This window comes from Megalops cyprinoides, chromosome 11 (genome assembly GCF_013368585.1).
Source record: "Megalops cyprinoides isolate fMegCyp1 chromosome 11, fMegCyp1.pri, whole genome shotgun sequence".
Taxonomy (NCBI): Eukaryota; Metazoa; Chordata; class Actinopteri; order Elopiformes; family Megalopidae; genus Megalops; species Megalops cyprinoides.
The window spans coordinates 27,749,067-27,775,767 of record NC_050593.1 but is presented as its reverse complement, the minus strand read 5'-3'; the positions used below and the strand labels follow the sequence as shown (position 1 = coordinate 27,775,767).

The 26,701-nt window shown below is 40.7% G+C and overlaps 1 protein-coding gene across 2 annotated transcripts in view; it reads left to right on the top strand.

Annotated features, from left to right (window-relative positions):
* gpc5a (glypican 5a) overlaps positions 1-26,701 on the top strand; it is a 170,886-nt gene that overhangs the window by 33,332 nt on the left and 110,853 nt on the right. For both annotated transcript variants that reach the window (XM_036541275.1, XM_036541276.1), the window contains exons 3-5: positions 6,369-7,063; positions 10,132-10,265; positions 11,057-11,182. In XM_036541275.1, coding sequence (XP_036397168.1) covers positions 6,369-7,063; positions 10,132-10,265; positions 11,057-11,182 — 955 coding nt within the window. The remainder of the gene's footprint in view (positions 1-6,368; positions 7,064-10,131; positions 10,266-11,056; positions 11,183-26,701) is intronic.

The window sequence follows — 26,701 nt, the reverse complement described above, 5'->3', positions numbered from 1 at the left end:
GTAAATTTGCTGAGAGTTAAATGGAGAAAAACTGAGCTATCAAAACCTGTCAGCCATACTGGTGTCTGTGTTAAATGCAGCTGTGTTGTTCAGGTAATTTCAGACTCTCCCTTTGCTAATGGGTTCTTTCTCTGAGGATGTAAGAATGTATTTGTGGTGTCTAAAAGACTCTGTGATGTCAATACAGGTTGAACTTGATTTATGAAAAAAAGTGAACATTTTTCTTTTGTACTAACTAAATACAAAAACAGGAGCCAATAAAATTAAACTTAAAGAATCCAATCTGTATTTATTAAGTTGACAGACATCCTTATTCAGAATGACTGAATTTTGTAACATATTATACAAACATTTCTGAAGCAATTTAGATAAAGCACTTTGCTCAAGGGTACAAGAACAGCAACCCACATGGGACTTAAACTTGCAACCTTCTGGTTGCAAGTCTCATTCCTGAATACACAATGGCGTGCTTATGGATCTGAGCCTTGCTTGTTGAATTTATATTGTGGTAGATTTATTGAGTTTGTTGACAAACAGTTGGCTCAAGGGGCATCTGCAGCTCTGCCTCTGCCATTTTGGCTCAACTGCTCTTCAGCTGATGCTTGAAATTAAAGAGCAGTGGGCTGCCATTGTGGCTCAAATAAAGTCAGCATGGAACAATGGGACCATAAATTCATAGGCCAGTAATTCACTTTTTATCATTAAACATACAGCTATAGGAACAGAAAAGACTAGTTTGTGCTCTGTCAGCATTTACTGTAAAACTCCCTTTAAAGGATTTTTTAATGTTATATTTTTGTCTCATCAGCTTTAATTGTAATTCAGCAGGGGGTCTTTTAATTGTGTGTGTAAGGTTTTTAGTGTTTCAGTAATTCATGCGTTAGGTCAGAGTGCTTTTTCTGTGTGTAAGCAAGTTTTTAGCATGGTGTGTGTGTGTCCATGCATGTGTGTAATTAAGCCAGAATTGTCACAAACAGTACCTCATATATCATCTTTTATCTTACACCTGTCAAGCACTATCTTCATAGTTAATGGAATTGTTCTGAGACAAGAAGAAAAAAAGGCATCTTATTGCCCCTGTCTTTCTTCATTTTATTGCCAAACCTCTGTCTTAATACAAGGTTCAAACTTTATTTTACATCCATAAGAAAAAGACAACTTATTTATTATATTTTTCAGAAGCAGGATTAGAGCAGTTCCCATGGGTGGAAAGTGGATTAGATTGCTAGAGTATCACCAAGCTTTCAAACTGACTTTTTCATGTCAGGCATTCAATCTGTTTCTATAATTCAGCAAAGCATTTCAAAATTCTGCTGCTTTTTGTCTTCATCTGTCCATTTCTCTTTTTTACCTGTGCCTTATCTTATCTTCTGTGACCATTATCTGCTGTCAGATTTTCTCTCACGTCTCTTTTCATTTTTGTCTCAATCATCTCAATTTTTCTCTTCTCTTTTGCTCTAGTGGTGTTCAGCTGCCTGCTGACAATAGAACCTGATAGTCGTCTTGCTACCTTGTGTCTCCTGAAGACACACCTTATTAAATAACACATCTGCATGTCATATTCCACTTTCCAATGACTAAGTCGTGTATCTTTTCAGCCGCCCATATGATTAACTCTCTGACAATGTGTCTTCACCCTTAGCTATTCATTTTTAATCCTGAATTGAATTACATTGTTTAGCGTAAATTTTATTTTACTCAACATAAAATGTATTATTCGCTATTATATCATTATTAATTCTACATATTGTTGCATATTTCGTTTAGTATCACAGTGATTGTCTCATGCTTTTCAGTTGCTGAGTTGACAGAGATTAAGTATCATTGTGGTGATGTGCCAGTTTCAGTTACTAATAGGTGTCCACAGTATTAGATGAATTTTCTGAATGACTTTCCTTTTCTCAATGTCCATCCACACATATGAATGTCCACATTTAACTGAGACAAGTTAAACAGTCTCTGAATCTATCCTCACATCAGGGTGAAACATGACAGCAAAGGTGTAAGAAATTATATATAATATAATATATATGTGTGTGTGTGTGTGTGTATATAAAATGTGCTGTATGTAGCCATCATGAATTAATGTCATAGGTATGAGTGAGGTAGCATGAAGATGGGAAACAACATGATGCACCAGAGAACCATTGAAATGAGACCAGATCATCTTCTTTGATAGACTGAAATACAGACAAGGCCAATTTCTGTGAATCCTCAAACTGGATTTCATTTGTGGCTGAACTCGGATTTTTGAAGGACCTCTCTGCTCACCTTAGTAAAAGCTGAGAGCGGTTTACCAAATATCATTAAAACCAAGGCTGTTTGCTACAGGATTCAGAGGAAATGAAAGAAAAATAGCATGCGACTCCAGCGTGTGAGAAGAGAGAAGGGTATTTGAGGAGAGTGGGGTGAGGGCTGGTGATTTCAGTGAGGTTAACACAAGCTGCAACTTTTCATCAAACAAGCAGTTCTCTCTGATATTCTCAAGGTATTCCATGAACTTAAGATCTAAAATTTACTTTTGAGTTTTGAGGAACCAGACATCACAGCCAAATGGAAACAGACAGCATTTGTCCAAATATTGGTGGGTGATATGTTGAATGTCACTTTGTTCAACATCTGTGAGGAAGAAAAAAAAAATTCTGTAAACAAAACATCAAGCGTCTACTTTTTGGCTATGATGCGAGCTTGGCTGATTTTCTTTCGATGTTCCCTGTAAAAGTTTGCTTGTTTGTTTAATAGCCATTTAATGATGTTCTAGAGCTGCTCTATGAGTCGGCTTAGGCATTCCAGAACTGTTTTTAACGCAATACTCTTTCATTCTGATGCATTGTCTCACTGTCTGGAGTAGTAGATTGGCTGGGATTATTGGAAAAGTGGGGGGATACTTTATAAACAGGAGTAATTGGGGATAAATGGAGTAAAGATGCCATAGTCAGGTGAGTTTGGAGAATTGGAGGTAAATGGGGAAGGCAGCAGTAGTCAGGTAATCTGTTATGTGTGATTCTGATTCTGACCAATTCCAATTCTGATAGTGAGAAAAGCAGTGTAAAAAGCATATAAAAAGGAAGAAGGAAGAAACCTCTGTCACATTTAAAAACAATACCTATTGTGTTATATTATCTAATATACAGTTCTTAAAGAACCATTTAAAAATTCTCCCTGGCCATTGAAAATATTAAAATGAACACTAAAAGTATGTGTGAGCCATGCTGTTTTGTATTGCCTTATCAGATTTGCACTTGGAGGGGGAAAATGCACATACATGCGCAAACACGTCAGGGTGGTCCCTCTGGTCCTTACTGTAAATAAGCTGACGGTGAGGTGCAGAAAGAAGTGTAAAATACCCTCTCTGTCCCCCAGTGGTAAGTTTAAGGTAAAATAAACATAAAGAGCAAATCCGCCTTGCATTTTGGATTAGACTGGAGCAGAACGTTAACCGAAACAGAAACCTGGGAAGACTCTGTTATTGTGGAGCGGTACAGCTCTGCCATACATAGATGCCAGATGGAAAAGGGTGAATAGTTTTGGTTCTCTAACACCGAGGATGCTTTAAACGATCAATGCTTCGCGGCTCCTTGTTCAGAGAGTGCCAGCCCACACTGGTGGAGCTTCGGCGCAGGAAAGCACACTCTTCTGTCCCTGCCACCAGGCTCTTTGTGTGCCATCACACTCCCATGACCCTTTGCTTCTACCCTGTATTTACTACACAAACTCTTTGTGTAGTTTGACAAGCAGGATTCATTAACTCTGTATTCTAATCTGGGAAAACCTTTAGGCAGCACGGCTAATCCCTGTGGGACTCCTGGTAGTGCTGCACCCTAGTATTTATCAGATTGCTGTAATCCATTTAGAACGTCAATGTCTGCATACTTAGGGTCACATTTTCTATTTATCATTTAATGGTCCACAATGCACAAATTGTTAATGGAAAAAAAGCTCTTATATTTCTTGTTTTTAGTGATGCTGCAGTGGAAATGTCATTGATTTGCAGAGGAAGCATTTTCCACATTATTTAGTGATTCAAATGCATGTGCTATATTTCATGTAAACTGTCAGCTTTTGCTTTTCTGTGGCAAAAAGGGCAAACTTAAACAGGCTGTCCAAACAGGAACACTCAGGGTAGACCTTGAAGTGTGCCTGTCGCAGACTCTCTGTCAAAGATGTGACAGCAAGATTGTAATGTAAAGGACAAGGTCAATCAGGCCATTGTGGCCAAATTCACACCCTCAGCATATTCAAGAAGGGATAAGAACCGGCAAAATATATTTATATATGTGACAACAGTCCTTTCTCAGACAGACAATAAAAATGGGTAATGTAAAGATGGGTGGAGGGATTAAAAAATATGTAAAATTGCGAAATTCGTTTATGCCCTAAGTCATGCGGTCCGCTGACAAAGCGATGCGCTGATTTCAGTGCTGATTTTTTTTTTTTTTTTTACCTGCAGTTTCCTTTAAATATTAGAGCACTAGCTCATTAGGAGTGGCTCCTTCTCCAAGGTCACAGAACATCAGGGTGGATTATGCGAAGCCGAAGACTGTCTGGATCACGTTGGCCGGCAAGACCCGACCCTGCCCCTGATAAGAGCGGCAGAGCCAGGACGTGGTTGATTAAACGTGGGCACAGAGTCGAACGCCCAAAAACCTCTCTCACCCCTGCTCACCTCGGTCAATCTATCCGCTCCAGTGGGCATTTCTTTTTTTTCAGCACTAGCTCTCAATCTCTGCCCTAACTCATGACACGCACATGAGGAGAGAATATCTCCGGGTCTGTTCTTGGCAGACAGAATGTATAAATATGTTTCGCTCTGTGATATTGAATTTCCTGTCATATGGTTTTATGCTTACATATGTAATGCCTCAGAGCCTTCAATAAGAATACCCCGACACACACACACACATCCGCACACACATTTATTTGAATATTTCTGTGGCATATTGTTGATGGTGGGTAATTTGAGTACCAGAATGGATCTTACATTACATTCTACCAACATAAATATATATTAGTAGGGCACATGCGTTGATAATATGGTTTTTCAATTTGCTTGATGCGCTCTGCATGCAGAGTTCATGAGGATTCTGGTAATTAACATGTAGAAAGATAGAGAACACTTTATAACATTCACTGGCTGATTCAGAGACAGGCTGCTTTAAAGAATATCTTAGTAATAACTTGTGTGCTGATCTCAAGTGACCCCTCCCTCAGTAAATGAAGATGTTTAATTATTAAGGATTGTGGATAAAATGGAATGTGGTCATTACCTGACTTCTGATGTCTTATATTTACTAAAGAAGTGCTTTTCTCATCTTGAGTGGAGCTTGCTTGTGCCTCTCTCCTGCACTTAACTGAATTCTCTTTCTGTTGTGGGCTTTAAAACTGCCTAAACAGCAGCGCATCTGTACAGTGTCACCAAAATTTTTTGCACTACAGTATTTAAGTACAGAACACATCTTGAGTTGAAATGTATAATTTTAGGAACAAAATACAAACTGGGTAAGTGGGAATGATTTACTAAGGAATGAGGAGGAGAGGGCCACATGCAAACTGGCCCTAAATGAGCAGCATTCACACACTATCCCACCAGGTGCTGCATTTCTGCACTGGCCTACAAGGGGCTGTTTCAACATGCTGGCTTTCCAGGGGCCAATTTAATACCCCTGCCCTCCTTGGCTGCTTTTAAACATCAGCTGTGTGAGAGGCATATCCTGTTCTCTAGCTCTCGTGTACAAGTGTAGCTACAGTTCCCCCAGTCTCAGGCAGAGTTTTGCTGTTGTATTAGAGCGAGCAGGAGGGTGACAATGTGGCTACTATCATCAGGCTCCATTTCCCAGCAGGTGTTGGAATATTGCCATGTGTGCTACTAGATACTAAAACACTGCACACCTACGGACCTGTTCTCTTAGCCACTTTTACATATGAACCTTTGGTGGACACAATAAATGTGCCTTGAAGCTATGAGTGTCATAATGGGTTATATATCATTTAGTATTGTTGTTATTGTATTCCTGATTTATTATCCTTTTTGCTTTTTATGACATTCACTTTTATACAGATCTGTTTACAGAGCTGTTCTTTAATTTCTTTCATATTTTTTTTTGGAATTCATGGGCAGGGGTGCCTTTAGGGGGCGGGGGGGTTGGGACGATTCCAAGGGCCCCAAGCAGACAGAGGACCTCAAAGATCCTGGCATACATTTTTGTTACATATATAGGGCCCTTTCAAAATTCCTACCGGAACCCCTGTTCAGGGGTGAGAAGAATAATTAAATTGTGTGAGTTTACATGAGGAGAACAGTTCCGTTTCTTCCAAGCTTGTAAAAAGGTGAACTTTGACAGACCTAACGTAGCTCTTCCTCCTTTCAGAAACGTTTGAGAGCCTCATCAAGCAGGCGGAGAACTTCACCAATTCCCTGCTCCTCAGCACCTACAGGAACATGGCTGGAGACGCCTCAGGCCCCGTACAGGAGCTCTTCACTGACATTGGCCTGTTTGTGCTGGGCTCCGAGCTCAGCGTGGAAGACTTTGTTGACCGTTTCTTCGACAGCCTCTTCCCGTTGGTCTATAACCACCTGATCAATCCCGGTCTGACCGATATTGCCCTGGACTACGCCGAATGTGTGCGGTCTGGCCGCAGGGAGATCCGCCCCTTCGGCAGTATTCCCAAACAGCTGGCAGGACAGATAAGGGGTTCTGTGCTCCCTGGCCGTGTCTTCCTCCAGGCCCTGAACCTTGGGATTGAGGTGATCAACACGACCGACCACCTGCAGTACTCGAAGGAGTGCAAGCGGGCCCTTCTGAAGATGCAGTTCTGCCCTCACTGCCAGGGTCTGACTCGCAGCAAGCCCTGCATGGGCTACTGTCTCAACGTTATGCGGGGCTGCCTCGCTAGCATGGCAGAGATCGATGCCCACTGGAGGGAGTTTATCTTTTCCCTGGAGGAGGTGTCCAACAGCATGCACGGGACCTATGACCTGGAGCAAATACTGCTCGGAGTGAACACTCTAGTCAATGATGCCATCACGCACGCCCAGAGAAACGGGCCTAGACTCTCGGTGCAGGTGAGAAAGCTCTGCATGTGATTGGGCCATAGCTGCTACCGTAAGTATGCCTAGTATGGCCAGCTCCATGCCACTTTTCATTGACAGGTATTATCATCAAGCATCTGCAAAAATTCTCATGAGTTTGCAGAAATATAACAGATGGGTGTGGTTGCAACATATATAGATTTGTTAAAACATAAAAATAGTTTGTCATAATTTAAACCAATCTGAAATTTTAAATTACAATCAAAATGATGTAGTGTAACCTTTTAAAATCTTTTTTTTTTTATTGTTTTACAGTAGTTACACAAGGTTCCCTTTAAGCTACAGCATTATTCACAATTAAGTAAAAAGAAATCAGCTTCTGATCCCTAAACTGAGGAGAATTATCTGTTTAAGGCAATCATTTCTGTTCACACTATTTTCTGCTCACTGGCCACAGCTCTACCAAAGACTTTAAAAATGGTACTTACTGCCTGTCTTGGCGCTTGGCATTAAAATAGATGGACTGTGGGAAATGGCCCTGCAATAGAGCAGTGCCCCAGCCAGCCACCTCACGCTAAAGAAAATGGGATAACATCTGACCCTATGAGTCTTAAGTCTCCTTACTTTTATTTATGGGGGAAATGTTCCTTTTTAGTGGGCAGGGGTTGAAATGCCTCATTTGAACAGCAACAATAACCTGAATGACTTCATGTGCTTGCCCACAATGTTAAACAGAGCAGTTAAGACACCATTCTACTACAGTGGGCTATAAGTGTGGTGCAGTGTTTTAATGAACAAGACTTGTACCAGAAGGTTGCTGCTTTGAATCCTGGTGCTGCTGTAGTCCTCGTAAGCAAGGGACTTGACTTGAATCATTTCAGTTCACTTGCAGATGATATGTTGGGTAATGTCTGTGTCAGTGGACCTGGTTCAGGGCATCCGATAAAAGCTAAAAATGAAATAAAAACAAAATTTGTTGATGAAGATGCAGCTAAACCTAGACAGTGAAGACAGAACTGGAGAAAGCTATAACTGTAGAGACAAACTGGAATGTGCTAGACTAAATATCGGTGGCTTGAAATCACACACACCACACAATAACAGCATACCCAGAACACTCCCAAAATACACCACTGTGGGCAGCTGCAGCAGGCGGACTGGCAGCACCGTCCAAGTGCAGCAAGCTCTTGTTGGTAGTCAGTGTCTGCGAGCCACAGCATGTGCAGAACGAATCTGCTTTAAATACTGGCGGTATGGCAGGGCTTTCGTGGGATTCATGATAGGGTTATGTAAACCTTTGCAGCTTTTGCCTTCTAGCCTTTGAAACTTTTTTTAATACCTGAAAAGCACTTTCAAATGAGACAGTAATTTTGTGCTGCATGAAAGAAGGAACACAGTAAAGATGCTTCTCAGTGTGGGACAAGTGTTGACATAGTAACACACAGTAGGCAACTGTCAATTTTTCTTTCCTGTATGAGACGTGTGCAAGTGCGCGCACGCACACACTCGCACACCTACACGTACATACACATACACAAATACACTCGTATACACACTCATGCACGCAAGTAATCTGCTTCCTTTTGGAATACATTACCACCATCTGCTGGATTGTTGGCAGTATTGCATTTATGAACAGGCCCATCAATTTGAAACCAGGCAGGGATTAATCCTGGCAAAGGAGACGCCCTGTGGTATCCAAACTGAAGACAAGACATTAAAGTGGATTAAGTGAATGTATATCTGCAAGTTTAAATGAATAAGCTGATTTAGGCATACAGGCATGCAGCCAATTACCTCTCCTTTGATCAAAGCACTGAGTTTACATCTGTCTTGGACAGTCTGACAGTGCACCTGTAATTACTTCTAAACCACGGTCTTGAGTAACGCTGCCATTTGTAAGGATGGAAATATGCTCTCTGATCTCAGCTGTAGAGAAAGAGGATGTGTTACTGCAGTCACCCAGCCAATTTGTGGTAAAACTGACTTTTCAACTGATTAAAAAATGGTGGCGTGTACACTATATGGCCAAAAGTATGTGGACACCTGACCATCACACCTATATGAGCTTATTGGACATCCCATTCCAAAACCATGGCCATTAATATGGTGTTCCCCCCCCCCCCCCCCCCCCCCCTTTGCAGCTGTAACAGCCTCCACTCTTCTGGGAAGGCTTTCCACAAGATTTTGGACTGTTACTTCCAAGGTTTGTCTATGGAGATTGCATAGCTATGTGCTTGATTTTATGCACCTGTTAACAATTGGCGTGGCTGAAACACCTGAACTCAATAATTAGGAGGGGTGTCCACATACTTTTGGCCATATAGTGTACTTAGGTGTTGTAACATTATATTCGTGCCATGACTTCTTGGTGTTTGAATAGCTATTTTGTGTGCTCTGTCGTCAGCCTGTCAAAATGCAGAGGTTGTACATTTTGTCTTGTGTAATGCACCTTTGCCTGATGCCACTGAACACCGCTGTTCTACTTTCCCTTTGCTACCTGCTGTAATAATTCAGTCACAATTTTCAGATTTTGATACCCCTGGGCAACAAAATTTCACTCGACATCCATCTTATTTTTGTCAACAGTTTCTCACTTACTCCAGGTAACCTTATAAGAGACATACTGTACCAATAAGCTTTCCCTTAAACCTCACTTTCTTAAAGGTCTCCCTTAAGCTCAACATTGTTTCCAGGCAGGCTTTCACTGTCACTTAAATGAACAGTCTTGTGCATTTTTTTGGAAATGTGATTTTCAGTGCTATCCAACACACAGCACTTAAAAGAAAAAAAATGGATGGACTGTGTTGAAATGGGACCCATTTGACTACTTTAAAGCACCCTGAATTGTCAGGTGGCCTGGTTGTGCCAAACTTGACATTGCATTACTGGTCTTTTCAACCTTTTTCAAGGTTGATAGGCCAGCTTTCCAACTAAACCAAATTCATCACGGTAATGTTTAGTAGGTGTTATGCAACATATCGAATTACATTTGTCCCTTTAGCACCCCTGCTGTAGAGGGATATCTGGGTAAAAAGCCAGTGTGGAAAAGAGCTGAATCTGAAAAAGTGTGACATGACTTGTTCGTGCTGTCATTGCAGGTTCACAGGTTATGTGGACACCCGAACAGGAAGCCAGCGCAGTCCGTCAGCACCCACCAAGACAGCGGCAGGGACTCAATCCCTCTCAGGGGTTCACAGCGAGACACAGAGGAGACCCTTACGAGCAGGAGGAAGTAAGTGTGTGCATGGGACCCTGGGACTGGCACCAAGGGGCTGTGGGTTTGAATCCCAAATTTTTCCCTACATCCTGGCTTGCAAAAGCCACTTTTTCTGACTATCAGAACTGAATAGTACCCTGAAGTATGGATCCACATCATTCTCTGTCTTTTCTGTGTGATGTGGAGTCATGCTAGCTGTTTTAGCTCCGCAGTGCAGCTGATCCTGTATGTGGCTAACTGTAACCAGGGCTCATGGTGGAGTTGTTGAGCTATGTCAGCATGTCGCTCCGCCTGTGCTACATACTGTATTACCAGATGACCCCCTGCAATTGCATTACTGATAACAGCATACAGTGTTTCATTGAATATTGTATAAATGCAACTTTAATCCGATTCACTGTACTTACTCTTGTTATGGTCATGCACTGGTTAAGTACATAAAGTTACAATGGTCCTGAAGACATGCAGTTATCAGGAGAGTACTGAACATTTCAGCAGCATTCACTCGCAAGATTATTCAGAATATTTTGTTTGGTCTAAATTGGAGATGTTGGCAGTGACGATTAGAGAGGAGGTCTGTTGTATAATGTGTGTAGTATGTACTGGCCATAACAAACTTTGCCAAATGGATTTTTTTTTTTTGGCCGGCTTTCAGCAAACTTTACATTGTATCTGACACATCTTAGGGCAGAACATATTTCTTACTCTTTGAATCTGTGTTAGTTCCTCAAAGCGCCCATTGTCTCTGGGTGAATTATGGTCAGTCAGTCATAGCTTTATTCACTGATTGGCTCATCTGATTCCAGGGAGCTCATCAACAGCTTGCGACTTTACCGGACGTTTTACGGCGGCTTGGCAGACCATCTGTGCGCCAGCGAGCTGGCTTCGGCAGACGGGCTGTCATGTTGGAACGGAGCGGACGTCGTCAAGAGGTAGGCCCGCGTCCAGCTCGGAACAGCCAGAAACAGATATCTGCCAATCACATTCTCGCAATTGTTTCATCAAAGTCTGCTTTCTTGCAAGCCTGTCACCATGTTCATGGCACCTCAATCAAGGATCTTTCATGTCAGTGCATGTTGGCGCCATCTAGTGCCCAATTAGGCAAAGGGAAACAAACCCTGCTCCGTATCCATGGCTTGTAATGAATGCCACCCTTCTCCACAGGACTCCTCTCTTCTTTTCACATTGACAGAATGAATGAGTTGAAGTCAGTGGCATGTGGCACAGAACCATCTCTTTTTATCTGTGTGCACTTGATGAGGTGTCAGTTAACAGACTTATGCTACAAAGAGCTTGTTGTCAGTTCTGTCTCAGTGCTGTCAGATGGGCATGCTACAGGGTCCGAGTGTGTACAGTTCCATCTCTCAACCGGTACTACCAATATATGAGATCCCCCGTAAATTCACTTCCATTATTACCCAGGTGCTATTTCTCCCAAAACATCCCACTGACAACAAGCCATAATGGTACATAAGAGCCTATATATCAAAGGAAAGAGCGTTAGGCTGGGTTGTAGTTAGCTGCTAAAAGCTGACAAGCAGGTGAAAATGTTTCACAGCTTGTGCCTTTGGGAACTGCCACAGTCATCATTGCCCCCATGTGAATATAAACAGGAACTGCCATTCTGTGACAGTCAGTGACTCCCAGTATGATAGTTGTTGCTTACTGGAAGAAGGTACATTTAAGGGGCAAACTGCAGCTGGGATTCCTAGCAGAATTATGACATTCACAACATAAAAAGAGTACATTTTAATACATTAGTCTATATGCATTGAGTGCAGAACATCAGAACATTGCAGTATGATTTGAAAAGTGTGTGGTAGATGTGAATGGAATAAAGAGTTAAATGGTGTAGGGATTGTAAAGTGTATGGTATATGAAGATAAAAAAAACATTTTATTCATGAGCTTTTTTGCTTTACTTTGTGCCCCCCTGACATGAGGCAGAGGGGGCTGATGTGGTCACAGAGCCAGGGTCACCAGCCCTCACTCAGACAGGGCTTTACCTGGCTGTAGATCTTTAAAGCTCCTTGTCCACACAGCGGGGTGGGGGGAGTACCACACAGTCTATACATAACTGGAGTGTCTATAAGAAGTGGCCTGCAGGGAACAGGATAAAACTTGTCCAATGACATTAATAGCTTGGATTACGCTTGCTTATGTATTTTCCCTAAATGTAGCTATGGGGAATATGCACACAGGTTGACAGGTTCACTTTTAGAGGCACAAGATGATGAAATTACACTATCACTGCATACTGGGAAACATGACAGTCTGACTTGTATTTTGCAGACAGATTCTACTCCTGGGTCACCTTGATTCACTGGTTGTAAAAGACAGGATTGTAACTCTAAAATCCAAGTGGTCTTCTGTATCTTTCACTTGGGTAAAGAGTGGGCATGTAAACAGTGGCTGGATATTATTTTGTGTGTGTGTATCACAAGGGGTCTTCCTTTTTTCCCCATTTCCAGTGAATCATCTGTACAGCTCCCAGATCTTCTACCTTCTACTGTGATCTTTTTTTTGCCTTTGCGCGAGCTATTCATTTAAAAATATTGCTTTTTGTTTGAAAAATGTGGATAGCTAAATGAAAACTTTGGCCTGGATTCTGCAGAACAGCAGTTTGCATTGTCTGCTAAGAAACCAAAGGTGTTGATTTTAGCAAGTTTTGCATCTAGCAAGTCTTTAGCTAATGAACATTTTTGGTTTAATTGGAAAATGCATGCATGAATTATGTTCAGTGCCTATTCATGTGTGAACCATTAAAGACCTTAAAAGATACCGTTTCCATACATTATACCATAAAAGACTAAAAAGAGTACCATTCCCATACATTAAATCATTAAGTATAATGCATTATACTGCATGCATTATTCATTTCCTTAGCAGATGCCCTTGTCCAGAGAAAATTAAGAAGAGTGCTCAATATGATTTTTTCCTGGAAATACTGTTGTATAAGTCATCCTGGAAAATAATACAGTAACGGAGGTTCAATAGCAGCAAGTTTCCTTGGAACTGAACCTGCAACCTCCTGGTTAGAAGCCAAGCTACTGAAGCACCATACTTTGTTGCAGCCCAAGTCACCTGCTTGACATTCACGTGATTCCCACACTTTTAGACAAGAGCTAAGACTAGTATTATGCCTGTTCACCCACCTGCCAGAAAGCACATTATTCCTTGCAGAAGGAACTGCCGTGTTTCACAAATGCTGAAATGGTCCATTAGAAAACCTCACTGATGTTCTGCTCTCAAGCCATTCTCCCCTCTGCAGTTTTCACTTTAGAGCCTGTAAGGGCATCGGAATCCAACTGTATTTTTTTTTTTAATTTATTATTTTTGTCATTATGGCCCTTTGAGAACTTAAAAAATAACAAAGTGAACCTGCAGTCCTCCAGAGAGCTTGTTTTCCCATCGTTTCCATGGTAACCGTGTGACATTTGGCCCGCATGTTAATGGAGCCTGCTTCATGACGACCCCTATTCTCTGCTGTCCTGTCACGAAACTGCACCCTTTACATGAAATGACGCACTCAGAGCCATGTCATTAAGCACAGTGCACTATCATACACAGACCCATAAGGAAGATACCCTACTATAATTTATGACACCTCTCCTTGCAGCTGTTTCAAAACCAGTGTCCCTGTTTGTTTCCTTCAAAATTTGCTGCAGGTGTTTGTTTTAAATTGTCTTTGAAACTGTGAGGTAGACATGCCGATAATGCAGGCCACTGAACTGAAAAGACTGAGACGAGACATGTGCAGCGATGAAATAGTGGAGGGCAGGCTATGCTTAATGAAAGTGCACGTTAAAAGGCATCAGAGGAGGGAGTCATGCGGAGGGTGGAAGCTTGTTCAGACAGTGCGTTTTTCCTTTCAAGAGCCACATACAGAGGGCAATTCCAAAAACACACAGTAAAGGTTCTCTCACATATGCAAATTTGACAAATGGATGTGCTCAAAACCTTCAATGGAATGACTGCCGTGTGCGAAAATGGGTGAAATAGAGGCTCTCCATCAGTCAGTGACAGAGAAAAGAAACGCAAATCGCACATTCACAGAGCCATTAGTTCACAAGATACCTGTCTGAACCTGTCAATCACTCTGAGGAGATCTGATGGTGACATTTCAATGTTTTATCTTTTTTTCTTTATCTTCCACTCACGTTGAATATTGGTACCTGCTCTGGCAGAGTATCAAAAGCATGGCTCCCTCAAAGGTCTGGAACCCTGTTATCAAACTGAAAGGATGCTGAATCATTGTCGACCTGGGGCATGGGGGCTTTATCCACTCCACATGGCGTTCACTCAGTCAGTCCAACCTTTTCTGATACACACACTTACAACAGGCAAATTTGATTGGTTGGTTCTTGTGGTAGATGAATTCCTCTGTGTGTGTGTGTGTGTGTGCAGATACATGTTTGACATGAAGAGATGCTTTTCATACAGTCTAAATGAATCAATTAATAAAAAAAAAACAAAACTGAAATGGCACCTAGCACTGTCCTCTGGAAAAGAAAAATGTAATACCTTGCATTCTTCAATTTACAGTTTATTTATACCCTTGACATCAATTTTAACATTTTTGGAAAATGTCAGTAATAATTTGAAAATTGAATTCCTAGGGAAAGTCATATTGCAAAACATACTTTAAAGTTCTTTTGCTCACTCGTTTGTGTTTGGTATGCCCAAGCATGCATTTCCCTGCATTTATTTTCTCACAGAGCCACCTCAATATTATCTAAATCTAGTGTCTTATTCAACAAAATTCTAGCCATGGGCCCCCGGGCTTTGCTCTGGTCAGAGTGATCAGCATATTGGGGGGGGGGGGGGGGGGGGGTGTTGTTCAAGTACGGGTACCAGGTCTGGTGTTTATTCAAGCCCAGTCCAGTTCAGCAATGGGTTTTTTTTTGTAAGGCCAAAACAGCCATCAAATGTCTCCTCCTCCCGGGGTGTACTCGTCTCTTGCGTACATCTCTTCTCTCCCGGTGTGACGAGAGGCGGGTGTCAGTTCCGATTACCGCGCCCTCATCTCAGAACACCCTCCCGCAGAATAAACAGATCCCCCGAAGATGCTGGCGGAATTATTCATATTAACCGGCAGCACATCCTCCGGGGAGACGCGTGCGGAGGCTTCATCCTTGGCTCATTAAGGGGCAGCGCGCGGGGAAATGGGGTCCCACTGTTTGCGCGCTCGCTTGTGCCCGGCTTGGCACACGCTTTACCAGAGTCAGCCCCCTGTTACAGGACTGTCAGATCTCTTTTTTTTCCCCACTTCTAACCGAGGTGACAACCATTAAATACCGCTAATAGGCATCTGTGCAGGAGGTATTAATGGCTTAATTTCCTCTCGCTGTTCGACTGGCTACCCTTTCAGGGAAATGGGGAAAAAAAATCATTTCACCTTAAAGGATTATTTTATTTGATGAGCTATTGGTATTCTCATTTGGAGTACTACATCTTAAAGGCTGAAAAACAAAGCAGGATATTACACAGACATGTCAGAATGAAAGGTCAGTCTGTGGTGGGTGGGGGTATGTTTGTGTTTGGCATATTTGCAAATTGGCCAGAAGCAAACAGGCATTTGCAATGACTTGTCGATGCTCCCTTCCACTCTGCTTTTTTCCAATGAAAATACATTTTGTCATAATACTGAATTAAATCCTCAGATACTTTGACATCTGAGAATTAGATGCACCATATTAACCTTATACAACACATGTTAATGTCAGCACATATTAGTAAGGCTAAAATACTAAATTATTTATTTGGTGTTAGGGAAATCAATGAATCTAAATGATGCGTTGGAATTATGAGACTGACATAGGACGCTATTACTTTGTTATGTATTATTCTCTCCACCAGAGGGAGCCATCTGTATTCTGTTGCTGAAGCTTTCCTTAAATCAGAACCCCTCGACATTTTTGATATGGCACTATAAATGTAAAATAATTTGCAAAAATACTTTGTAAAATGCTTTGCTTTTATTCTTTATATCAAATTAAGCATGTATTTTAAATATGTTATTTTAAGAATTCTTACTTGGTAGAATTCACTATACCAGAAGGATACCTTTGTTTGCTGTGAAAGGTAAAAACTGAACTGGCATTGGTTGCAGCCGTTGTGACCCCTCTGCTGTTTTTTTTTTTTTTTTCTTTTGTGGTGACACATAGTTACTGTGGTTTCCAATCAGTCTGTCAGAATATCAGCGATAGGGGGACAGTTTCTGTTCAAGGGCTGCTTCTTAGTCACAGCCCAGAACATATGTACTACAGAATGAAAAGAAAGGGAAAAAAAGGATGTTGGAGGGAAGTTGTAAACTAGTGATGCATGATGTTTGTAACTTACAAGTCTACTTATTACAGCTTACCTCTAACATAAAATGAGGAGACTACAAACTGGGACAGTACAATTCAACTGAAATTAGCGCAGGGCTTTCAGAAACAAGGCAGATGTTGGGGCTTTAACTTTGATGAACTTGGTGAAAGATGGTGAAAGAAAAACTTCATTGCTCTAAAGAGTGTTCTCAATTACAGAGAAGAGGAACAGGGTTATTTTTCCAATATGTTAGGCTTTACAAATAGATTTTAACGTGATTGCTAATACGATCTACCTTCCTCTCTATTTATCTTATCTATCCCTATTTTCTTTTAAAAAAACACTTTTCACTAGTTTAGCACTAAACTCAGTATCTTACTGACCTCTTGTAGAGGTTTTCGATAACTACTCTTAGAATTGCGAAACACTTATTTTGAAGTCGTTCTGGGTAAGAGCGTCTGTGAAATGACGTAATGTAATGTAATATTGCAATGCTATCAGAGAGTAAATGGTAAATCTAAATGTATTACTTGCTAAGTAATTTGTATTCAGAAATGTTTAGGAAATAACAACATCCCCTTTCCCAGAAGCTGTAAACCAATTCCATAGTAAGAGACAGAGCACAGCTGAGTTGGTTCATTATGCCCGTAAACATTTTCGGAGATAACCCTCTAGTTTTTTTAGGAAAGATAAACCAAAGCAACCTGTTACTGCATGGGCCACAGCAGCTGTTGCCTGATTTACAAGTACTCACATCCTGTCATGCAGCAGGAAATGAAGCCACAGGTGATGGTCCGGAATTGATCGACGCACGGATGTGGAAAGAGATTAACTCAAGCCTAGGAGCAGAAATGCCCGTTTCACTAGCTACACTGAGGCTCCCTGTTACTCAGCCTGGAGACCAATTTATATGTAGGAAAGAGAAAAGAAAAAAAACAACAACAACAACTTGTCATAGAAGGCTAAACCATATATATATAGAGAGGTGTGTGTGTGTGTGTGTGTGTGTGATTAATGATCATTAATTAATAACTATAAATAATTATTAAATAATAGATTATAGATCAAGATTGACAGATAACATTTATATCATACTCTTTATGTTATGTGATAATATAGATAAAGTGCTCAGTTTAGCTTGATGTGACAGTTTTTATTGCCATTTGTGGAACCATACAAGCTCCTCCTCCTGTGCGATGGTGGGCTTGCAGAACTGTACTCTGTTTGATAATTCTCAGTGCCTCTCCCTCACCCCATCTCTAGTAGGAATCCAACTCCTCACATCTGGATCCTGCTGCATTGATGATGGGAGAGGTCCAAACTCTGAGGGGGGGAAAAGTCCTCGCTATGGGGGACCTGCATTTTACATCTGCAAGTGTAATGACCCTAGGAAATACAGAGATTTACCACAGTGAAACCAAGGTGCAAAAACATATTCCAACAAGGAGTGACAACACAACACTTAGACCAAAGAGGTGCTTGCTTCAGTTTGTGTTGTATATGTAATAGAAGAGGATTTACTGTTTTATTTTTCTGTATTTGTGGCGGAGCTGCCACTGGCCTGGCCAGAATTATAGGTATTAAAATATATCCGTAACAAATAAAATTAAAGCTGTAACTCTGTCTTATTTTAGTTTTTTTTTTTTGCTTAAGGAAATGCATCACTATTAAAAACATTGTGCCATTCGGTTTATTTCATGTATTCTTATTTTTAAAAACATTTTTCAAGCGTCACTGTGACCTTGCAGAGCTCCAGTTGACAAGTGTTAGCTAGTTTTAGCCCGTGATTAGCATGTAGTTACTAAAAATGAAATTCCATTGCATGGCAGATCTGTTGCAATACAATTAAGATGTTTCTGAGTGGGGTGGGAAAATTTACTTCTGTGTGGGTTCATCCCACTTTTTAGGTCGAGATACTTCAGTGGCTCAGTGAAACAAACTCGGCAGGCTGTGACCTTGCATGCTGAAACAGACACAGGGATGAAGGTTTCTTCCCCAAAGTGCAATGGAAAAGTTCTTTCTGTAAGCAGCAAGTTTGTAATTCATTTTGTTTGCTTTTTTGTGCTTTCAAGGCATTTACAGGTTCTGTAAAGAGGATTCAAAATTTTACATTACTGTTGTCTTCAAAGCTGTTATTAATATTGTGTTTTGCCAGACTCGAAATGAAATGGAAAATTCAGTTCCTTAGGTGCTGAAGTTGTCTTTCACTCTGGTTATGGTGTACATTTTCATGCCATTTACAGCTTATGTAAACAGGATCTACCTTGTCATACAACTACAATATTTCTTCAAAGACATCATGAATGCTGTGTTGCAGAGCGTACCTTGACTGTTCAGATTTGCTATAATGTACTGTTGTCTACTCCTTTCAAATGGAGTAAAGTTTAAATTAGCAACGCATTTATGAAAACAAACACATTTACCCTTGGGGCATAAACAAATCTTGCATGAAAAATGTAACCAGCATTAACAATTAAACGGGATTGCACCGTGTTTCCTCATGAATGTGTTTGATTGTAGACCGGAGTGTTTCGCTACTAAACAACTTCATCCTGAGCGTGCTGAAAAATGCTGCAAACTGCAACGGCATATTTTACTGTTATGATAGCATCATTCATTATTCAGTGGGCACTTTGCGGGGTTCCGCTAATGAACAGATTCATCAAATGATTGAAGTGGTGAAGCTCTCAAATGGGGATGCTGGGGCCCTCCACATTGATATTCCTGAAGTGACTCAGGTTGCTGGGCCCTCGTTTGCATTTCTGTAAGCTTCAATATTTCCACTTTATATGAAAAGGCTGTGGAGAGAAATGCGCACACACACACACACACACACACACAGTATATACATAAACACACAGTATTATGTAAGCATATTTTGTATATCCAGCTATATAATTTTGGCACTCATAAAGTGGAAACATTATTGCGATGCATTTTCTCCTTTCTGAGGTAGAAGAAAATTTTGGTTTCATTAATCATAACTACTTTCCACAATTTCCACTTGTAATGATTCTGAAATTACCTGACCCTCATTTTGTGTGTGTGTGTGTGTGTGTGTGTGTGTGTGTGTGTGTGCATGTGCATGCGTGTTTTAAGGATTTGGGTAGAGTACAAAAAAATACCTTTTCTAAGATAGCATTTTTCTTTTAAAAAAACATAAGCAAAGCTCATTGCAGGCCCCTTATTTTTGTCAGACATTTAGGGTGTTCAGAGTTTCAGGTCTCCCGTTGTTATTTTAATGCATTGTTGGTCGTTTCCATGGTTACGTAGCTGACCTATTTGGGGGGAAAAAGTTTCACCTTCTCCAATGTTGCCCTTTACCTGACAGCCAAGATAAATGACTGTAATCCAGAAAGGACATAAACACAAACATGCATTTCTTCTGTCAGCCTGACTGTGATTGCTCTCAGCAATACTTATTTTACTTTTAACGTGCCGGGAAACGTGTGGTAATGCAGACCTTCAGCGCTCCCTCTGTGAACTGCATCGCCAAGGACGAACGGGGCTCTTGCCCAGTGAGGCAAGGATCTGGGAGAGCTCCTGTCTCAGAATGCACACACTTGTAATTCTCATCCCCCAACCAGAAGTTTATGAGGTTAAATCTGTCGTGGGGCACAAGCAGATTCTCTTATTACCATAGTAAATCTTATTATGGTAATAATTTCCCTTGAATTATGATGCAGATGAAAAAGAGCTAATTGGGCATCATTGCCTCACCCTGAGTAAAGGAATCAAAGAATCGGATAAGTAATGTCATCAGGTTATAAAAAATGAAAGTTACCAAGCATTTCTCTTTAAAATTCTGCCAGAGTGGTTGTTAGAAAGTAAAACCCAGGGAAAGTCTTTGGTTAGACGTGCAAAATGTTTGTAATTCAGTAATTCAATAAAGGCCATTGACTTACTGTGTTACTTTGACTTAAAAATGTCTGTTGACCAGTTTGGGGCACACCCTGTACCTTTACACTTTCTACTGATTTGTAGAGAATAAGTACTTACATGTGAGTAACCTGGTGTTTTTGCACACTGAAAAACATCTGAAATTATCCATGTAAGGTGAACTACTATCAGCTAACAACACTCCCACACCCTCTAATCAGCATGTTCTCCCTTTGTGCTGGATCGTGGAGTATATAAAAAATTATCATTCAAATTCAAGAACAATGTGTAAAGAGAGTTAAGAGAGGCCTTGATCTCTAAGCAGTTATTTATGTGATTATCATTAGTTGCTTGGAGAAACTGAAATGTGTTATTTTTCAAGAGCAGCGTGGGCTGTAGATAAATGATCCCCATTTCTTTGTGCTGTTTGCAATGAAAATACCTCACAATACCTAATAATGCTAAAAACTAATAGCCATGTGCTGCACATGTCTGTGTTTTTTCATGGTAGTAGTTATGAAAACACTACATTTTAAATATTTAAATCATGTAGTTATGAAAAAAAGCTGAAAAAAAGGTTTCACTGTATTTTTTTCCAGTAAAGTACCCTTTTACTTACTGAATCCATCCCATAGCACATGGGCATTGACGTACTTGTGAAAAATCCATATCCAGAAGATGTTTTGATTTAACGTGGGGAAGTTCTTTCTTTGGTGGGGCAAAAGGCGGCTTACTGGTGCATATGACTTTGGATCAGTGGGAAGTCTGGAGCTTAGCTCTGAGAGTGCCAGCGGCAGCCACAGGAGGTCTGCCCAGAGCGGCCCACTCATTCAGCTCAGGAGAGGGGAATGGCCGCCCACCAGGATCAACGCCGCATGTCTCCTCAGGTTTTTTTTTTTTTTTTTTTTTCTTCAGCGTGTGGAGTTGTGAGAAACCAAAGCAAACTGTTCAAGATGTGGGGAGGGTTGCCAGGTCAGAGCCGAGACACTTGACAAACCGATGCAACAGGCGCAGAGCAGTGCTAGACTGCAGTGAGAAAACGGCCGATTCGGAGGATTTATTTCTGCGTGGACTCGCATTTCCATAAGGAAGTGAATTCTTACATTCATCACTGTTGGAGGACCCGTTCTAGTATAACGCGGATGATTTTCTGATATCTAAGGTTCCTCACTCATATGCAAGAATGTAGGCGCTAGTAATAGTGTTATTGTGGAAGCAAATAACATTTATTCATTGACGATGGTCTGTTTTTCAGGGTGGCATCAAGTTTTATGCGTTATTCATTCATACAAGCAATGCGGGGTGTATGCTTGTCTTCAACAGGGATGCCCATCTCCTACAGGGTTCGAATATACTACAGTTGGGCATAGCACTCTGTAAAACCGCTACACCAGTGCCACAGATGCACTTAGAAATATAGAAATTTTACATTCAGCTGTACAGGTGTAGAATACATTTTGAATCATACCACTGATAAAAGTTAAACTAGATGAACGACATATAGTCTGACCTGGAAGCATCCCCTCAGTGTAGGGGATCCAATCTTGAATTTTGTCAGCTGTCTCATCAAACCACGCTAAGCTTGTATGTTTGATGAAGGCTGTAGCCTGTACTTGAGCTTTAATTGGAAAGGCTTGCATTTGTCCCAAAAGGATGGCTGCAAAGAATAAGTATATTGTGAGTAAATGAGTCTGAGATAGACTGGCTTCCTGTCCAATGTGTGTGCATGTACATCAGCCCCCTTCACACTATAGAAGTGGACTGGCTCAGGTCACACGGTTTGGATACACAGCTCCTACTGCTAATGATTTACTGTGGGCAGAGTTTGCTAGGAAACACTGCTCAGCTGCATTAGGAGACCAAGCTCTTCACTTCTAATTCCTCCTTCAAATACTGAACCGGTGCTCCTCCTGTTGCATACTGTAGACAGCATGTACAATAGGGTAAAAAAAAAGCGAGTGCCGTATTCCCACAGTGCGTACTCGTCTCTTGTCTGTGATGATGGAGGGCTGCCTGATCCTGATGAGGAATACTCGTGTAGCTCCGTTACCCTGGTAACGCTCTGTCCCTGCAGTCCCTCTTGTGTGATTGGCCGCATGGAAATCACTTAGTTGAGATGCCATGTGGAAAGACAAACACAGATAGGGACAGAGGATCGGGTGGCACGTTTCTGCAGCCAGTGAATTATAAAATTGACTTGGAATCAATAAGGCTGGAAATGCAGTGGTGGAGGTACTTTCACAAAATCTTGATGTTTGATACCTAAAAAATACTATAGTTAGAAATGCAACACACCCATTTGTATTGCCGGTTCCATGGTATCATGGTGCAGTTTCTATTTTTTTTTCCTTTTGCAATAAATACTCTACAATAACATTGCATTTATTAGAGCAACTGTCTTGTTGCCTATGGGTTTTTCAAATATCCATATGATTTACAGATCAACTGTAATGGAATGCGTCTGGGGAATTAAATCACCTTATGATGACAACCTGATATATGCTGTACTACCTTTTCCATGTGGAGTAACATGCATTTAAAACGAATGGCTCAGCATGGCTTTTCTATCAGCTGAAGAGTGCTGCTTTGTCAGTGCTGTTTGGGCAGGCATTTTCCCACAAACTGAAATCATCCTGATACATTGTGAAATACACTCTCCTGGAGTTTGCATGAATTATACTGACCATTAACACCACATTGGCTAATACCAGAAGATAAATGCTCACATGTTTCGCAGAGTGCTTATTCCTAAAGCTGTAATGAACATGACATGATATCTTTATATGCTTTATGAAGTATGACATAACACGTCAGGCAAAAAGGTATTCTGAAATTTGATTTGGCACATGATGTCACTTGACTCAAGATCTCTTTGACCAAATCCCTGCAGATGTGCTTATGAATAATTTATATATGATTTTATGCTATGGTAATGATGGCATTATGCATGCTTCGTGAAAGCATTAGGAACACATATTTTGTGTGAAGTGTGACCATAAATAAATAAATAAATAAATAAATAGACCAAGAAACAGACAATGTAACCTCTATATAAGGGTGCAGTGTGCCACCATTAATCGGCCCCCGACTAATTCCTCATCGTCAATCAGCTCTGTGATTGGCTGCAGTGTAAATCCAGTTGGTGTGATTGGCAGCTCAAAGGTGCTCTCAATCCTGCGAAATCGTCCCCGTTTGCGTGTCGGTCTCATTTCCTACATGGTCTGCTCCACGGTCTTGTTTCAGAAGGCAGACCCCCGGAGTATTGTTTGATTGGTGAGCTGCTGGAAAGAACATTAAGTCTGTTCACTGTAACTTCCAACATGAAGCCCATCTCCCCTGATAACACACAAGGTCTGAGCCAAGCAGTCCCTGAACAGCAATACAGTTGAATGATGTAAGACAGGGAACATGGCTTTTCAGATTTACAAAAAGCTAACTCATAAGCTCATAAGCCTAATTCAAGAAATACTTCTGTGAGGTAAAAGAGTGCTGTCATCATTCTAAACAAGTACTCTGAAAATTAAAATGTCAATCCAGAAAAACATCTTTATCCATCCAAATATCTGTATCTGTCTGTAATAATATATATATATATATATTTATATATATATATATATATATATATATATATATATATATATATATATATATATATATATATATATATATATATACATATATGTAATAATAGATAATTAGATCATGAATAAATCCAAATTATTTATTTTTTAAAATATGTTGAAGTAATAAGAATGTGACATGCAAGGTTAAACACGCAGACAGCATATGAGATTTTATCAAAAGGACATGGCATACTATCCCTGCCATTCAGACCTGTCATGGCACTACCCAATAATACAGACTATCAAATCACAAAGCAGAGTTCAATATGCATCCTTTATATAAGAAAACTGCTCTGTTACTGTGGATGGTATGTCTAACAAATGCTGCCCTGACCAAAAAACTGCAGAAATGTTTTGTGGATTTTTGTGATTGATGAGAATCTGTCTTGCTTATGATTGACATTAGTCCTGTCTGAATGAATATCTCCATGAGTGTGTGATTCACCCATGATGTGTCAGGGACAGGCCTGCTAATGTAGATTATTTCTGACATTGGACTCAGATCTAAGCTGTTTTTTCTAGTTTGTGATGTTCAGATGTTGAAATGTCCCCCACCCCCAGCTCACACTCACTCTTATGCCCTGGAGCATCTAAGGTCACACTCCGGTTCTGCTCCATGTCCGCCTCCAGCCCCTCCTTTGCTGATATGAGATGTCTGTGCTTCTGTGATCTATGATCTATGGAAGACGCCCCCCGCCTGCAACCCAGGCAGTATGGCTTGACGAATGGACATCACAGCTATAAGAATGCACAGGTCTTGTCAGCCAGTCAAGTGCAGATGGCTTTACTTACACCTCCTCTGAAACTGGGAGCCTTTCTATCTCTTATGTGTTTCAGCATTCAACTTAAGCAAACATCACCATGCACATTTATTTAGAAAAAAAGACTTGCAATGCTTAGATTTCCATTTCCTTTTCCAGCTAGATATGTACTGAAGCAATTCAAGTTAAGTGTCTTTCTCAAGAGTACAATAGCAGTGCCCCACCTGGGAATCTAACCTGGAGCCTTCAGGCTGCAAACCAAGCCCCCTCAACCTTTATAGCCTTTTGTGTTGCTGCATAAACAGTGCCTCTGCCAGTTAAAGTCAAGTAAGCATGGATTCCTCTTTTGAGAAAAGTTGGAGATACAAATTTAAATCTGTTTTTTTTTTTTCCTTCCCTCTTGTCTTTTTTTCTGATAAATGGAGGTGGCAGGTGGAAAGGTCTGTGCTGTGGATCGGCTCAGAGGTATTATTAGTCCTCACTTGTGCGTATTTGGGTTGGATCATCACCAGTTTGGACATTGGTAATCCTAATCATGGGCCTAGATGAATCCATTGGTTCACACGTCCCCCAGGGGTTTAAAGGATTTTTATTTGAAAGGAAAGGGGAGAGGAGGGGAATATGTTGGCTAGAAAAGCTGTTACAGTAATACTGATTGGCAGAGAAGCAGTCAGCACTCTGCACACTGATACTGAAGACTACAAACTACAAACTACAAACTACTTACTTACCAGCAGGGTGTTGACATTCTTAGTTTCTGTCCCAGACCATTGTGTGTATGTATGTGTGTGTGTGTGTGTGTGTGCGTGTGTGTGTGTGTGTGTGAGTGTGTGTGTGCAAATTTGTGAGTGTGTCAATTTGGTTATTTACTCTACCAGTTGGAGACCTCAGAGGAAATTGCAGATTTTCCTGCAGAGAGATTGCAGGGAAAAAAATACATCTGAGTTTTATACTCCTTCAATATTTTGGATATCATAAATAAATTGTATTAATGCCCCATTAAACATTAAACATAATAGTTGGATGATAGGACCTTTTGTCTGTGTTAGAGCTTGAAAACTTAACAAAATAAGGAAAACATACAGCTTTCTAAGATTTCAGTCCTTAATTATTTAAACATGAATTTGGACATGATCTTTTGAACATTAGTAAGGACTGAAATTTGAGGTCTTTGCAGAAGTGAAACAAAAAAAAAAAAGAAACTTTCATATGAAAACTTTTGAGAAAAGCTCTTGAGAGTAATGCTAATCTACACCTCTCCCACTTTCAGTTTGGATTTTATAGCTGGAATGTATAAAGAGGATATTTCAGTGAGACATCAGTGCACAGGGGATTTCATGGAATTACCAAGGAAACCAGTTTGGACGGATGACATCAATAAAGATACGCTTTTTTAATCAGAGATGGGTGGTTTCACAATGACAGATAGCCAGAAGACTTGCAGAAAATCCTATTCCGCGTGTACCCTGAAGGCTTGTGAAACACCTGTGTTTTGTTATTTACTGTTAATATTAAAACGCATGCCCTGCCATTACAAAGCCTGTGTGAAAGCCAGTGTCTCCTACTTTGTATACTTCCTTTTTCCCTCAGAAGTGTTTATTGCGAAAAGAACATAAGAAAGAATAATGACAAGGCCAGGCCCTTCAGCCAGTTGTAGCCTGTCATTTGCCCGTAAACAAGAGAGAATCGAGCACCGTGCACAGTTTGCTGTTGAAAAAGGCCAGAGTTTCTGACATCACTCCAAAAAAATACATTTATTCCACACATTTAGAATTCACTCTGTGAAAAAGTACTGCAAAATGTCACAAAATTACGTCAGATCACAATTATAAAACAGAATTCTGTAATATTTGCCCTAATTAGCCACAGCGGCCCTT